At 33.2% G+C, this 18,445-nt stretch overlaps 1 protein-coding gene across 1 annotated transcript in view; it reads right to left on the reverse strand.

Moving 5' to 3' along the window:
- The window catches only part of RASGRP2 (RAS guanyl-releasing protein 2), a 77,057-nt gene that overhangs the window by 30,683 nt on the left and 27,929 nt on the right, over nt 1-18,445 (reverse strand). The window contains exons 2-5 of the mRNA XM_051214715.1: nt 13,753-14,125; nt 10,952-11,329; nt 8,314-8,986; nt 4,928-5,229 (exon numbers count right to left, since the gene is read on the reverse strand). Coding sequence (XP_051067903.1) covers nt 4,928-5,229; nt 8,314-8,986; nt 10,952-11,329; nt 13,753-14,073 — 1,674 coding nt within the window. The 5' untranslated portion in view covers nt 14,074-14,125. The remainder of the gene's footprint in view (nt 1-4,927; nt 5,230-8,313; nt 8,987-10,951; nt 11,330-13,752; nt 14,126-18,445) is intronic.

Raw genomic sequence — 18,445 nt, forward strand, 5'->3', positions numbered from 1 at the left:
GTAGTTGTACTTTATCTCTTCTAATGAATACGTGAGTGCTGTTATGTAGTCCCTGTGGTCTGGGAGGTGTTATTTTTAAATCGTTCATGTGTTTTCTCGGGCGTTGTACATAGTTGGTTACATCAGCCGGAACACATTTACTTGAAGTGAAGATTTCTCCGGGTAACCGTACAGTACTTCCGTATACCAACTCGGCTGGGCAACATCTCATGTCCTGTTTAATTGTTGCTCTTAGAGCTAACATTACTAGCGTAAGCTTATTGGTCCAATCGTTGTTAACAATGACGGATTTAAGGTACACTTTTAATTGCCTATGTAGGCGTTCGACCATTCCGTTTGACATTGGATGGTAAGACGTCGTACGAATTCGTTTAATACCGAGGAGTTCTGTAAGCTGTTCAGAGAGTCAACTTTCGAATTGTGCTCCTCTATCAGTTGTGATAATCGTTGATAAGCCGTAGTAAGAAATCCAATTTCAACTAGGGTTTTGGCTACCGATTCGGCTGAGGTGTCTTTTTTCAGTACTGCTACCGGCCATCGTGTAAACCTGTCGATGCATGTAAAGACATATTTGTATCCATTCGAAACAGGCAGTGGTCTTACAATATCGATGTGTTTATGTTCAAATCTAGTATCTGGGTGTGAAAATGGACCCACTGCGGAGCTAGTATGACGATGTACTTTGACTTCTTGACACTTCATGCATGCTTGCGTCCAATTACGCACATCGTGATTCATGTTTGTCCATACGAATCGTTCACTGATCAGCTTTATCGTGGCTTTTATTCCTGGATGCGACATGTTGTGCATACTCTCAAATATTTTGTGTCGCAGTGATTTCAGGATAAATGGTTGCGGTCGGCCTGTCGATATATCTCACATTACTTTCGTGTTACCGAACCGCACTTCTTCGAACACTAATGATGTCGTACCATCGGATCTGAGCTTATTTAATTCAATGTCTCTCTATTTAAACTTTGCCAGATCGTTATAATCAATTCCACTTGCAATAAGTGTGTTTATCGTTGCTCTTGACAGTGCGTCAGCCACGTCGTTTTCTTGTCCTTTAGTGTATCGTATATCGGAGGTGAACTGTGAAATGAACTCCAACTGTCGGATCTCCTTCGGGGAATAATTGTCGTGCTTTGCGCTTAATGCTTTCGTAAGTGGTTTGTGGTCTGTGTAAACGGTAAAATGTATGCCTCCCACCATATGACGAAAATGTTTTATTTCTAAGTAAATTGCTAGCAGTTCTCTTCCGAAAGTACTATATATTGTTTGTGTCGGATTCAGTCTTTTCGAAAAAAAATGAGAGCGGTTCCCATGTGCTCTATAGTAATTGTTGTAAAACGGCTCCTACCGCCACATACGATGCGTCCGTCACGATAGCTAATGGTGTTTCGCTCTTTTGTCTAGTAAGTGTCGTTTCTTTGTTTAGTGCTTTTTTGGCGTGCTCGAATGCTTGTATCGCCTCTGGTGACAAGTGGAATGTTCGTGCGTGTCCCCGTAACGCATCCGTTAATGGTTGCAGTATTGCCGCACAATGCGGAATAAATCGTCTGTAATAATTCACTAACCCGGGAAATCGTCGTAACTTCTTCCATGAGTCGGGTAGCGGATAATTTCTGATGGCGTCGACTTCTGTTGCTATTGATGTAATGCCTTGAGAAGTTACAATGTGACCTAGGAACTGTAAAGATTCTCTTCCAAATTCACACTTCTCAATGTTTATGGAAATGCCATGTTCTCGCAGTCGCATGAATCATTGTCGTAGCTGTTGTATATGCTCGTCCATAGTGGCGCTTGCTACTAGTAAATCATCGATATATGCGTATACTCCAGGTAAACCTCTGATGACCTGGTCGATAAACCGTTGAAAGGTTTGCGCTGCGTTTGTCAGCCCGAAAGGCATGCGCAGAAATTCATATAGCCCAAATGGGGTCGTTACCGCTGTCTTTGGTATGTCTTGTGGAGCAACAGGAATGTGATATTATGCTCTAATTAAGTCGATCTTCGAGAAGACAGTAGCTTCCTCTATACTGTAGGTAAAATCGTGGATATGCGGTACAGGATATCTATCAGCTACTGTTTTCTTGTTGAGTGCTCGGTAGTCTCCACATGGCCTAACTTCTCCATTCTTTTTCAGGGCCATACGTAATGGGGATGCCTTACAATGCCCAGCCTCATCAACTTGTCGAATTTTTGTTTTGCAATTGCTAGTCTTTTGGGGTCTAACCTTCTTGGCCTTGCATTAATTGGTGGCCCATTCGTTACGATGTGGTGCCGAATGGAGTGTTTGAGATTCGCCTTATTGTACATTACTTTCACAAGTTCGGGAAATTCCTTTGACATTAATTTATATGGATCACCGCGGCTTTTATCTATCATTAGATTCATGGAAACGGCTTCTGTAAGTGTTCCTCTTATCGAAGTGGTGTGACTACCATTTATAAGTCTGTGACGCCTCGAGTCTACTAGTAGATCGAAGTCACATAGGAAATCGATGCCTATTATGGGCACTGATACATCTTCTATGACAAAGTCCCAGCGGTACGAAGCGCCTCGTCCGAAATCTAAAGACAACTTTCGTTTGCCGTATTTTTTGATATCGGATTTGTTCGCTGCTCCGAGTACTAGTGATGCATTAACGTTTCTTCTCTCTTCGCTTACTGGAGGTACTACGCTGATTTTCGCTCCAGTATCAACTAAGAATTGCGCACCAGTGGTTCGGTCTTGTATATAAAACAGGCGACCATTTGCAGGCATTATGTTCGTTGATGCCGTCGCCATTGACAATCGTGGGTAACGCTTACCTGTTATGCTAAATCTACAAGGTTGTAAACACTTCCTAGCTCTATAGCCGTACATTTGATGATACCAGCATATCAAGGGAACTGTGAGCCGTCTAGAAGCTGATCGATTTCAGTCGCGCGAACGATCTCGTGATGATCTTCGTGGCCTTCCGCTCTGTGTTAATTCTGTGAGCTTGCGGCACAAAACATTTACCTCTTTCTGTAGAGTACTAATTCTATCATCTATCGTCACGCAGTGTAACGGAGGGCTTGTTTGCTTGGTTGTTTCGTATATTCTACCGGCTATTTTTGCTATGTCTGTATCGGCATCCGTATCCCCGAGGGCTAGGGTCTGCTGTACATTTGACGGAAGTCGGTGGAGCCATAGTTGATAAAACAAGTTATTGTCTATTTGCCTGTCGCCCAGCAGACTTTTCATATACGTTTTTAGCTGTTACGGAATTCTATCCCCTAGCTAGGCCTGACTAGGAAGCTGCTCAACAGCTTATTGGTCACTTAGAGAGAGAGAGTTTTAATTGCTGATTGCTTTAGCACGTCGTATGGCTTTTCAGTGTCTGGTTTCACTAACGCCTCTCGTACGCTCTCTGATACTTCATCTGGAAGGAGTTTGCTTGTGAGGCCGAATCTATCTCTTTGTAAGTTAATGCAGTTAGTCTGGAAATAACTTTCAAGTCTAATAAACCAAAGCTTTGGGTCGGTGACTTTAAAAGAGGGGACAGGAAGATTAAGAGACCTCACGGACGGAGCTCGCTGTAAACTTGACACAGTGTTTTCGGAAGACATGTTCATAAAAAATTTAAATAGTACATGAATATAATGTAACTGTCATAAAGAAAAATGGACGGACAAAAACAATGATAGTAACAAATGGTACAATTTATAACATAGAACAGACTTACTAAATTGCACCAATATATCAATTGTTTGTGAATAATCGTTACTTATTATGATTTTTATCGTTACGTTCAATAATGTTTGTGAAATAATGTACGTGTAATTAAAATAGTAATATAGTAAATCCACAGTTATGATTATAGTCTATGTGATAATCCAAATTGAGACGAAGTGCGGTGAATTTTCGGAATTTGACTATATCGTCGAAAGTCGTTTCCTGTTCGCACGTCGAGGTTACGAGTTCTGTAGTGGCTGTGCTTCGTTAATCAATCACCCTCGTAACCGTTACGATTTAATCCTCAACAGTGTTGGAAATCAGAAGGTAAAGATAAGCAGCGACTACAGTTTTTTAGCACATAACTCAGACCACAAAGCAGAGAGGCAAATGAGTGAGTCAGCGAACCGAGTATAGTGTTAAATGTACATGTATATATATATAGGGAAATGAATGGATCATCGAATCAATTAGGCAGCTAATAAAAAAGCTAGTAGAATGAATATATGCATAGGCGGTAAGCAATGTTCAAGCATACACATTTCATACAAGCACAACAATGATAAATGTACAATAAGTTGTTATAGTAAGGATGACTTTGTCCGCTAAATAAGTTTACAAAAAGGGCTTAACCGGGTTAAATGAGAGCAAACTAAGTAGATTATGAATAAGTCGTTTTTCTTCTTCAAGAGTGTGATTAGAACAGATAATTTCGGTTCTTTGGGCCAAGCATTTGAATAATTTTCTCTTATGTTTTAATGAGATAAAGCTCAAAATATGTGTGCATTGACTTTGTGTAGTTAGTTTCTCATTAACACTTTTTGATGTTCCACCAGGTCTTATCATCAATTCAAAATTCATTTATCTTGGTGGTGAAACAGACATCTAGGAAAAGACTAGATAATTTTCAAGCTATAACATGAAGTGGTTGGAGTTGGAAATACGAACTACTAAATTTCCAATCTGTGTTTTAGAGAAGATAATTGCTCTCCGTATGATCTGAAGGTTTAAGATCAGAAATCTGTTAGGTTTGACTTAAGGGACTAAACAACTGTCTATGGATTTCATAATTTTAAGTTCTCCAGATGAAGTTACTCCATGAAATGAATGAAAAATTAAATAAAGTACTAAATATTCCTCTAAAGAAGTTAAATTTTACACTGGAAAAACTAATAAAACTTAACGAATAGAATTAGAATATTTAGCTTACATAAAATATACATACCTGACGAACTAGTCTTGTTTGTTGTACATAAGTACTCCTATGCAATGCTTTACCACTAGCTGAACTATGTTGTGTAAATCTTTGCAAACAAGCAACTGTACGACCACGGACATAAGCTCCTTGAAATTTTTCTATATTTTCTAAACCAACTTCTTCATGATGCCATTCGGGTGCAGTAGGAACAACGGTACCATTTAAATTTGAATTATTCTCAATAGACGAATTCAAAAATACAGGTAAACGTGGATCTAAAACTGGCTGTTGATCATCCCAAACACCAAATTTATACATGTAACCCATTACTAAATTTAAAATATATTAGTATAAAGTAAAGAAAATTGATCATTCTATATTTACTGAGAAATTAGTTTAGTACTTAACGTTTAATTTAACCTATCACTGAATTATAAACTACAATATTACTTGAGTTAAGGTTAACTAATTAGATATGTTCCATTTGTACACTCTAAACTTTAAACATTACGACTACACGGTTACTGCTTCAGTGAACTTATGCTTTGTTTTATATTGGCAAAAAATAATTTGTTCTAAATTAAACTAATAACGTGAGTATATTATGCTTAGGTTAGACTAACCATTAATCGGTAGCTTTCATATATTATTATGTCATATGAGATGCCAAAAGTGTATTTATTTATGTTGTTCATGATCAACGGACATTTATTAGGAGTTACTTAATTTGGCAACTCGATTATTTGTTATTTCTATAATTAATAAGCTGTTATAATTTATATAAAATTGGACATAAGAATAATATACTGTGACCTTGTAGGAGACTTATCAGCCAATGAGGAAACACTCCATAGTTATAAACGAATTATCAATAAATAGTAATAAAATAACAGTGCAAAAACTCCTTTAATCTTAACGTTTACTACTCACATGCCAAGTTATTATTTTTAGTAAGGGTAAAAGGTCAAGTTTACATATCAGGAGTCGGGATAGTATTTTGAGTTAGAGTTATCACACCACTGAGTTCTCGTCACTAATTGACATCGGTTGTGGATTGGACTTACGAATTAGTACTGAGGTTTTCATCACGTACTGATATCAGTTATAATCCAATGTTTTACCATCCTTCTGTTTGCCAACTTAAAAAAAAACTTAGGGTCGAGATTTAGAGGAAGAGTTAGAAAGGAAGAATATTATCTAGCATCACTAAATATTCTTTATAACTCATTGAATCACATTAAGCACTATAACAAACAATTTGCCTTGTGAGCACATGCTTTTTTATTTTAGTTTGAGCACTATCTAAAATTCACGTTCTGGTTGACTGATTCCTACTACTCTAAAAATTAATTCTTGTCAATTTTCATCTAATTAATAATAGTATACAAGTTATCTATTATTACACTTAAAATTTTGCACAAAATGTACAAACGATTATCTTAATTCTGATTGGTTAACTCAAGGCCATCAGAATATCATACTTGTAAATTCATATATTTTGTGCAAGTAAATATTCGTTCAAAAATAAATTTGCTTGTTAATCTCATTTAATGTAAATCTAATTCATAAATTAATTTATATTATTCATGTTGTGAAATGTTCAAAATTTTAATTAAAATTCGTTGCCTACTGTGATATAGGATTACTTATACTAGTACATATACACAAAACATAATTCCAAATGATTGTGATCATTAAGCTAAACAATTTGATGTATGTCCAATAGAAAAAGAGGTGGAATTTAATAATTGAATTCATGAGTCAATTAAAACTAGACCACCATGAAAAACCTGGAAGCGCTAGATGGTTGTTTCGTTCTTGTATAGGACGGTTTATAAATTTAGGCATCAGTTAAAATATTGTTAAAATTTATTTTTAAGCTAATCTGTATGCTGTACTATTTATGTACAATTAACTCCACCTGTAGCTCTTCTAGACTTACTACCGGTCTCAAGCCCGGCTAAAAAAGGAGGGTTGGGCATGGGATTAGCGACCCCATCCCATAGAGAACTAACTCGCTAAAAATACGCCAACCAGGAAAAATAATTTGAACCATTTAAACTCTGACCTGGGAGTTAGAAGGTCTTCATTTAGAAGAACTATGACACCTACTGATGAATGCCAAGTTCCTTTGGAACTCACGAGTCCACCTCATCAAGATTCCAAAGAAAGGAGATCTGAGCAAATGTAAAAACTACAGAGGCATCACACTACTATCAGTAACAGGGAAAGTCTTTAACAGAGTGTCGCTGAACCGGATGAAAGATGCAGTAGACGCCCAACTTCGAGATCAACAAGCTGGATTCCGTAAGGATCGATCGTGCACAGACCAAATTGCAACACTACGGATCATCGTCGAACAATCAGTTGAGTGGAACTCGTCACTATACATCAAATTCATTGATTATGAAAGGGCATTTGACAGTGTGGATAAGAGGACGTTATGGAAACTTCTTCGACACTATGGAGTTCCTGAGAAGATTGTCAATATTATCCGGAACTCATACGACGGACTACAATGCAAAGTCGTGCATGGAGGACAGCTGCCAGATGCATTCCAAGTAAGGACCGGAGTCAGACAAGGCTGTCTACTCTCTCCCTTCCTCTTTCTTCTGGTGGTTGACTGGATTATGAGGACCTCGACATCTGAAGGAAAACAACCACCATCAAGAAGGTACAAGTGTTTATAAATAGCTGTCTACGCAAGATACTTAATATCCGTTGACTGGATACCATCAACAACAGCCTACTGTGGGAGAGAACAAACCAACTTCCAGCTGAAGAGGAAATTAGGAAAAGACGATGGAAATGGATAGGACATACATTACGCAAATCGTCAAACTGCATTACGAGACAAGCCTTAACTTAGAATGCTGAAGGGAAGCGGAAAAGAAGGAAGGCCAAAGAACACATTACGTCGGAAAATAGAAGCAGATATAAAAAGGATGAATAACAACTGGAAGGAGTTGGAAAGGATTGCCCAGGACAGGGTTGGATGGAGAATGCTGGTGAACGGCCTATGTTTCTTCACAAGGAATAACAGGTGTAAGTATGTAGGTAAGTAAGTAAAGTGTTTTCATAGTCAGTTTGTTTTTTTTATTATTGCCATCATATTACAAATTATATTTTATCATGTTATTAGAATAGTTGTAAACGATTTTTTCTATCGATTTCATTTCATACCTCTTTCCAATCTTAACTGCAATCACTTTTTTGCTATGATCCAGGTTTATACCTACCACTTATCGGAATTAATGTGACGACTGATGCAAGTTTTGTCTAAAAAGAAATTTAGATTTAAGCACTTTGGTTAGTTACCATAAACAACAAATTTTGTTTTTCAAAGCCTAAATATAAAATAAAATAAACAACTTCATGTTTGTAAACAAAATTTATTGCATGAAGAAATTTACTTTGCTGTGATTTTAGCTCAATGAGTTCGTGATTGTTTTTAATATCCTTGTCTTGTTTTGAAGTGTCTACTAATAAATCATTATTGATCGATGTACGTAATTTATTGAGTTGATTAGCTGATTCCGTTTCTTTAGACCTTCCTGGTATTGATTTAACCAAACTTCGTGTATTTTGAATGCCAGTAGATAGAGAACGTTTAAGTGAGTTGGATAGACTGCGGACTATTTTTCGTGCTCTGGAACTAGATCTATTTACTTCAGATAGATTTGCATTTAAATGTTCCATATTATCTGTTTGTTGAGTTAAAGCAATTGGATTAATAGTATCAATTAATTTGGATGAAACTTCAGTTGAAGTTGCACATTGTGAACAACTTGAATTTTCAGTGTGCTTATAATTAATCATACTACCATTAAGAGACCTTACAACAATTGCTGGTGAGAGGCATGGTTCATCATTTTGTGTTTTATTTTTTGTATGTAAGACTGTGAGATCTAGACCAGGTCGACTTATTACTTGTCCATTAGGTGAACTAGTTGACTTAGTTGTGGACTGTTCATTTGAAACCATACTTGATACTTGTTCGTCATAATGCGGAGATCTATACTCATATTGATTTTTACTTGGTAGTCGAATTTCTGTATCAGTACTACTTCCAGGAAGAAAAAACACCTACGGAAATAAATAGAGTAAAATCTCTTGGTTATAGGGTTAAATTACACATGAATGATTGAGAAATTTTGATTTTTAAAATCTGTCACATGTGCATAATAATGCTAATTTTCTATGATGCGTAACATTTTGTAATGGTTTGAGTTTTACACTTGATATTGAACACAAAAATTTATCGGTCTTCTTTTGTGTATGTGAATTCGTAGCTGATTGCCTCTATATTGTCGTTAAGTCACATTGTTTTAATGGTAACATAAAGACAGTCAGCTCAGAATGAGGATTCATCAAAAATTTATTGATGAAATGTAGTCCTTAATATCAACGGGAAGAGCTAATCCATTACAAAAATTAATTTATTTCAATCTCACAATGTAGGTGATGTCTGCAGTCAAGCAAAAGATAATGTGGTTTATGTTACTTAGGCTTGCAGATATAGGTCGTATGTAACATCAGCCGGAAGTGGGATGTTTGCGATCGAAATTAAGCGGAGAGAGAAGGAAACTGAAAGTAATCTAGATGAAAACACGAATGAAGGAGCAAGGAAACTTGTAAGAGACAACTTAAAGACGATGTGTAAATGATATATTTAATGTCTGATTTTCACAATTAACTATATCATTATGTGATTGTGCTTCCAGAAAAACTTGATATTCCGCACCTGTGTTCCCGTTCACTATGTACTAGGCTTTGGTGAGAATAAGAATGTAAGCACCAATCAGTAGATACATTTAGTTGATGACTACTATGTGGAACGAAATCAGTTTGCTGGATTTCACTGCCAGCTACAATCTAACTTAAAAAGCAATATTTATGAAAGTATTTGTCATGCAGAAAGGTAATTATAAGATCTGACTTTTTCATATTACAACTGATTTCATATGGATCAAAAATGATTCATTTTATCAAAATATTATTTCTAAAACTCAAAAGCCACCGTATTTGCTAACAATCTGGTGTTTACGGTCATTGTGCAACACAGACTTATTCGTGGTGAGTAAAGTTATTCTACTACATTCCAATTCCTAAGGTATCCCTTTGTCAGATTATCGTAGTAGTAAACTTGAAGCATGTAATAACAAAATGAACTGTATCATTATATCATATATCATTAATTGGTGACGTCATTTGTAAATCTAATTTCAATGTATTATGAGATTAAAATCAGAAAAATACTACTCTCCAGTAACGACAGATTCTCATAAATAAATAAAAAAGAAATTCGTTGTAGCTAAATAATCTGAAAGGTAAATCTAGATATACTGAATTGGTGAATTCGAATTGGAACAAAAAGATAATGTAGAAAATTTGTAGCTCAGGTGGATGATTCACGTAGAGTTTTATTCTGTGAGCTGTATGGTTTAGTTGTGGAGCTTTCTGATAATGTTGTTCAGAAGAACAATGACAACTCCATGACCAAACCATCCACCTCAGAGAATAAAACTCCACGTAAACAAAAAGATAACATTTGTGAATTGAAATCAATCATAAGTTCATGAGGTTAACGAATGTTTGTAAGACAAAAATTTATCATTAACAGAATCTAATCAGTGAAGAGTTAATAAAACTAATGAAAACTATATTACAAACACCATGAAATAAATACTTAGTCTTATCTGAGTCAATATATATTGGTCTCATGATGTGAACCTTTTTATTACTAACAAATTAGTTATGAAACTACGTATTAGTTTAAACAAATAATTCTCCTTTTTAACATCAAATAGTATAAGAGACTATTACAGACCAATACAAGCTGTTTAGTAATTACTGTCTTTCTATTTACTATCAATGAGAGATACAATTTTAATGTATAAAACTATATTAACGTAGATTATACGAAGCAATTAAATAAAGTAACGTAAACAACCCCGTATCCAACGACAAGTAATAACGATAACCATAATAAATAAATAACTCTATCAGTACTGTCAAAATCAAAAGTTAATTTTCCCTAATACAACTTACATCTCTTGTTGTTTTTCTTTCTAAGACAATACGCCTTTGATAAACCTGTCTGTAACGCTTTCCATTAATAATAAATTCTTCAGAAACTTGTTCTTCTCTTGGACAACTTAAACTACTATTAATTGATGGTGAAATAAATTTAGAAAGGGAATTTTCATTCATTTTTTTTCGGTCTATCAACATACTACCAAAACGATTTAATTTAAATTGATCAATTTTATCATTTCCATCAGTTTGTTCATCTATATTATCATCTTCATTATGATAATCATCATCAATGTTCAATGTCGACCATCTGGAGTCGGGTGAATTGTGTTGCTGATACTGATTGTCAGATGGAAGATTTATGCTACCGTATTTTGTATCATAGTTTCTTGTCTATTTTGATGAAAAGTTAGAAAAAAGACAAAATACAAGAACAATAAATATGCACTTTAAAAACTAAACTGAGATTTCTTTTATCTGAAAAGACATGGCTACTTAATAGCTTGATAATATTTAAATCTGATAAATAAATGCGCACAAAATAAACCATCAAGTTGGTAGTTATTACTTTAGACTAACAGTTTGTGTGATGCAAAAATTTGTCCCTCAACCTTTAGGTTAAAGTTAACATCCGCGAATAGAATTCAACATGATTTTAAGATTGTTTATATTAGTAGTCACCGTTCAAGTTCCAATATATGTCCATAAATAGTAAGATTTAAATTCTTGATGTTAGTCAATTATGAAAAGAACAGAAGTTCTTCACCGGATCTCACCAATAGCCATCGTGCAAAGATAATCACTCTGTAGATGCGGACAGTACTATATACTCTGTAAAGTAACTTTTATACCAACAAAGTTTTATCAAATGCTGTCCTGAATATCGGAAGCTTTCCACTCAAAAAGAAATAGATATCCCATTTGTAGATTACGTTTATCACAGATTGATCGCAATAAGGATACCACTGAAAACCAGAGAGTGCTAGACAGCTGTTTTGTCAAAACATAAGAATATTCATCAGCCCCTTATAGCCTATAAATTAAAAACCTACCATACTTCTTCATCTAAAAAGATATCCTATTTATTAGACAAGCGATGACTTTTGTATCAAGTAACTAGTAATAACTTGCTTATTGAACCAATGTTTGCTTTATTCGAATGTCAGTATACATATCACCAATGAACTGAATATATACTTAGCTGATGAACCCACAACAAGATGAAACACATTCCATTGCTAGTCACTACTGAAATATGATATAACAGGTGTATAATTTATTTTAAATCTGTAATCCAAAAATAAGTTTTAAATGTTTTAATCTTTAATAGTTTGTTTAACTTTCAAATTATTTTATTTTTTAAAAGTTAAGAAATTTTTATTCATTTATATAGGTAGATACAAAAAGGATCAAATTTCATAATGAAATTAATCTAATTTTATGATTTAATTTAACAATAGTGTATTTAGAATCATTTATTGATTCGATAACTTGATGAGAAACATATCGATTTTATTATTACTATTCTATTTTTAATGAAATATGATTGAATTAGTTACCATGTTAACAATGTAAATTATCGACTGCATAGAAGTAATAATTTGTTTATTAAAAAAAAGAAGGTAGATTACAAATCTATTCATAATTATAATGTATTAAATGAATTTCAATTTTGTGTAGAATTTGTTGTAATGAATCAATATATTTAATTGGCGCCATGTTAGCAATTAAATGATGATATTTGAAATGGTTGAAAAATGGTATATATAAATTTTGGTATATGATGAATCTTAGTATATAGATGTTGTTTGAACTATTAATGTGAATCATTTAAAGAATGGAATGAAATACATTTATTTGATTGTTTTATTCTATTTAAACAATGATTAACATACTAATAAGGCTTAGTTCTAGTAATAGAATCTTGTAGGATTATGCTAATCGAGAGTTGTTAATCAGTAGATTATAAGCAAAGATGGATAGTGGCTAGCAGTGGAATCTAGGACGCGTGTTTAGTCCTATTTTGGACTCGTCAACTGGATGTACCTGCATTTCAGTGTTGACGTTCACCCTGGGATTCGAACCCAGTACCATTCACTTCAAACGGCAATATCAAAAGGCGATATCGATGCAATACACATAGTATGCACATATGCCAATAAGAGACTGATCAATTTTAGTCCTAAACATCAATGGGAAGATTCAAGTAAACTATATCAAGTGAATTTAATCAGTTAGTTGTTTCTAATACTTAATCTAATTTATAAACTCTCATATCCTGTTTAAGTAATGAATAATACTGTATTTCGAGTCTACGAAATTTGAAATTTTAAAGTATACCAATCACGTTATCGACATGAACATCATATCTCTTATTTTACATGTTGCATTATATGAACAACACTATAATCTTTCATACGAAGTTACAATATGAAATCCATTTACATTTATATAGTTAAAACTACCAGGATTCAAGTGATTTTTAAAAACTAAACTTGTGTCATTTGGAATTGTTATGTCTTTGACTGATATATCATATTGTTAGGTCATGTTTATTAATCATTCAGTATTCTGTTTATAATTAGATGTATATATCATTAGACGTATCTCAAGGAATGAATTATATACAATATAACAGAGGTTAACTATACAAATTCTCATGGTAATAACTCTGCATATATACATCATCGTGTATGGTCGAGAAATTGTAAACAATTATTGTTTAACAAGGACTGTTATAATTGACAAATAGATATATAACTTATAATTGTACTTCATACAAAAGTGCTATCATTCATGGGAATAAAATGATTTACCTTAAAATTCATAGTTGATTTATCATTTACATTAGAATTAATTGAATTTATTTCAGTAGTTGTATTATTATCCAACTGGATTGTATGATAATTTATTGGATTGAAATTATTTACAACAGTAGTAGCAGCAGTAGTAGTAATGGTATCTTGTGATGCATTGGTTGTTGGCAATTCTGATGATGGTAACACAATTGAATTGTCAATATAAACTGATTGCATTTCACATGTAATATTAGCAACTTCACGTTTCATTTCTTCAACTGTTGGCATTTGTACAACTAAACAACATTTGTCAACAGGTACTGACTTTAAACACTCCATAATTTCAGTTTACTTTTTGTTAGCCAGTGAACGTTTAATACAATAAATATTCCTAATCAAATAAAAGAAGAGGAAATTTTAGTGAAAATTATAAGAAATAAGTTACTGTTTTATAAAGTTGGGTTTCTCAAGTAAACATATTTTAATTCACAACTTACCTTCTAATAGGTATGTTATTTGTATTTCCAAAAGGCTATGATAGTATATATTAAATACGCAGGAAAATCAAATGTCTTACATTTACATAATAGACAGCTAATTAGTGCATCATGAATGAAATATATTTAAGTAATTCTCAAAACGAGTAGTATCTTAGATAGTAACTGTTCACAATAATATCCGTTTCAGATTCTATTCATAAATGTTTAACCATAAAAATGTATATGGTACATAAGAGCACTGATAAATCTGTTAGTTTTACACATAATATTCAGTTGAATACGTCTGAAAATTATGAAACTGATATTCTTCATAATTTGAATACCTAAAAGAAAACAGACTATGTGATCATATAAGGTATCAGTGACAGTGTATCTGAATCAATATATATGAGTCATGTATACAAAAATCAACTTTATTGAGTCTTTGCTTTAGATTATGATGAAGATGAATTACATCTTGTATACATATATCACTGTGTAATATGCTTGGTTGTTCAAAGGAAACTATTTCAACATTTAAGAAATGCCATAGTTGATCAATTTTTAAAACCTGGTAGGGTTAAAAAGGGTGCATATAACTTAAATTATATATTGTTAATGGCTTTAGATTCCAGATGTAAATTAATTAGAAACAACTAGATAAATGTTATATGAGACAAAAACATTAAGAGAATGATGGTCAATAAGGATGTATAACTAATGTAAAATAGTGAAAACACCTAGAACAGTGTGAAATTCAACTCTAGTCCCTTTTATACAAACGACACTTATCATATGGAATTTCTATTAATTTTATATATCAGAAGGCTTTTTGCGGATATTATAGAAATTTCAATGTGTCGCTAAATGTAGTGGATTAGTTGAAGTTAGACAATAACACTGTTGGATACCGGCCGGCTCAGTGGTATAATGGTTAACCGCTCACGCGCGAGATTGGTAGGTCCTGGGTTCAAATCTCGTGAGGTGGGGTCGTGGACGTGCACTGCTGAGGAGTCCCGCGATAGGACGAAACGGCCGTCTAGTGCTTCCACGTTTCATATGACGGTCTATCTTCAACTGACTCATGATCTCAACTATTGAAATTTTATATATGTTTAACATATTAAATTATTTAAAGTCCTAATTTCTTCAGTTTATCAAAATCGTCTCAATTTCAGATTAGAGCAAAATTTCTGTATAGTTTATTATGATTATTTGTAATAGAAATTTGGATAATTACCAAATGTACTTCATTTAACACATTATAGGTGAATGTATTGAAAGAAAATGGACCAGTCAATTGACTTAAAATTTGAAATTTTTAGGGGTAACATTTAAATAATTTCTCGGTATATCATGTAACAATATGGTTTTTATTGTGATTTAATTTATGTCTGTGTGTGAATGATAATGACTGGTTGTCTGCTTAGTCAAACTTGTAGATAGTCTGACAGATGTCAGACGAGTTATATATTCCCATATCCTTAATATTATTATTATATATATATATTCTTCGTTTATATAATTATGTTTTAATATAATGAGAATTTGTCAGTGATTACTAGATAAGTATATACGGTGAGACTATAATTTATGGACGACTTTTGAGGGACTCTAAACTCACCTTGAGAGTGTCCACTTAATAGCTAGAACCAAATGTGGGTTATAAACTTGTATGAGGAATACGAATTATCATTTACAGTTGGTGGTTAAGGTTAGGAATTAGATTTCGGGTTTTCATCACAAACTGATATTAGCTATAATGCCAAAACCCTATTTAACCAAATAGATAAGTGAATTTCGCGCCAAAAACCGACACCTGTTATCTTATACCTGATTGGTTCGTCCCTAAATTATAGTCTCGCCGTATCTATCTACATATGTCGCTAATGTATGTAAGCATCTAGTTCGAAGTTATTTATTTAATAAAAATCTGTTATAGTATATTCTATGAATTTATAAGTATATTCATTTTGGATCAGTGTACACTATAGAATTGTCAAATGAGTGGATGCCTGAAATACACATGCAGTATGTATGTATTAATTTTTCTGTTTGAGACACTAGAAATCAATTATGTAATTAAGAGCTAGTTTAGAAGATTCAATTTAAAGTAAAAGAATCATTGTTAAATGATATTATTTTTCTGTTGAATTGAAATAATCAATAATTTCTTAAGATTAAGTTTTTCTTTCAATATCTGTTACCTGTACTATGAGGTATTCAATTAATGTAAGAGATTTCATGAATGTGAATTGATACGGTACAGAATGAAATGTTAATATATCATAAGAGCTATCAATTATACATTTATTTAAAGTAACCAACTATAATGATTACTTGCAAACTATTCTATACAAATATATAATTGTCGTCAAAGTATGATAACGTTTAACAGCTATTTGGTATTATTAATTATTACCTAACTAGATTGCCGACTATAGTAACAATCAATGGTCGAACTGTGACGCTGACAGTCTCTCCCCCAATATATCACGTTGAATAGTTCAAGTTTAAACAGAACCATGATTTGATGAACCAAAGTATAGCATTCAGTAAACGTCTTCATATTGATTTTATTGTTTATATCTATCCATTACAAAAACTTAAAATACACCATAACAGTTTGATATTTTTCTATCCCCAGTAAGATATATACATCGGTTGTCAAACGATGTTTATGAAGCTCTGAATAATACATGTTTTGCGTTCGACCGACGAGATAGATTCCAAGTGTTATGAAGTCATAAATAATCTCGAAATGTTTTCTACTCAACCCAGTAACTGGATTTCTAGCTGACTTCAGTAAGGGGATTAAATTTAATTTTGTGAAGTATTTACTTATCAGAAACTAAAACAAATAAAACATAATAAATCTTTTCATTGTGCTGAGTTTAAATAGCTTAATTGGAGCTACTTGAACTATAAGTCTTGATTGTATTATTATTACTCACAATCGGTTTTTTGGTGAAATATGATGGTTTATAAAGACGAACTGTTAATAAAAGTGATTTTCATGTCGAGTAATATATATACTTAGAATACGACTGGAACAAAATTAGTAATTTTAGTAGTAACAGTTATAATGTATAATTGGTGAACTTACAATATAAAACTTTGAGCAGCTTTTCAATTTCAATCGAACAACTAATAGATCATTTAGCAGGCTTCGGATAACCAAATAGTTTATTGAAAATTTTATGAATTTTCAGGATTACGATTAGCTGAGGAGTGTAAAACTGGCTTTCTATCTTATTCGAATTATTGATTGAGATCATCAGGTTAGACATGAGCACCGTTGGGCGCCAGCTCAGTGATTAAGTAAGTTAAACGTTTGAGCGCGAGACTGAAGACTCTGGGTTCGAATCCCGCGAGCGGGATTGTGGATGCGCACTGCTGAGGAGTCCCATACTAGGTTGAAACGGCCGTTCAGTGTTTTCAGGTTTTCAACGGTGGTCTAACATTCATCTATTCATGATCTCAGTCAAAAGTCAACAATCTCCACAACCCTGTACTGATTATTCTAATTAGTCAACTGAGTATATCTGTATTACAGTTATGTTCATAATGATATGAGAATTTGATATCTATCACTTCAAACACCTAGACTTTGTTCACCAGACCAATCAGTTCAGACAGACAATAATCAGTTTAACGATTATGATATTGTTACCAAGGTTTTACGTTTTCTTGTTGCTGGAGTTCTAGTGAATCCAAGCTGCTCTGAAATATTACTTTTTATATTTTAATCATCATGGGCTGAAAAATGCTTACTGAACTATGAGTTAAATTGGTACATAGACAGGAATCATTTTACTGACTTATTTTCTTACCCTAGTCACTATTGATTATTAGTGTGTTATTTCTGCTCACCGAATACCTGAACTATTTGATGATGAATAATGGGGAAACAAGTAACAGTTACTATTTTTTGTGAAATATTTTATTACCAAATATCAAGTAAACAAAGAAGATTCTGATTATCTGACATCATTCACAGAACCATTAATCTCGTAGCGAAATTTCCACAACAAATTTTAATTATTCTTAAAGTTCATGCTTAATTTTATTAAATTCTCTTGACAATTCAGATGATTTCGATAAATACAATTGATGTTTTCTTTTAATTATATCAATAATTATGGATATGCCAAAATAAATATACTCAATGTCAATATCTTTAAGTGTCTGCTACATTTAATATGTTAGATGTTAAAAGTAACTGAAGTAAT

This window comes from Schistosoma haematobium, chromosome 2, assembly GCF_000699445.3.
Source record: "Schistosoma haematobium chromosome 2, whole genome shotgun sequence".
Classification (NCBI taxonomy): Eukaryota; Metazoa; Platyhelminthes; class Trematoda; order Strigeidida; family Schistosomatidae; genus Schistosoma; species Schistosoma haematobium.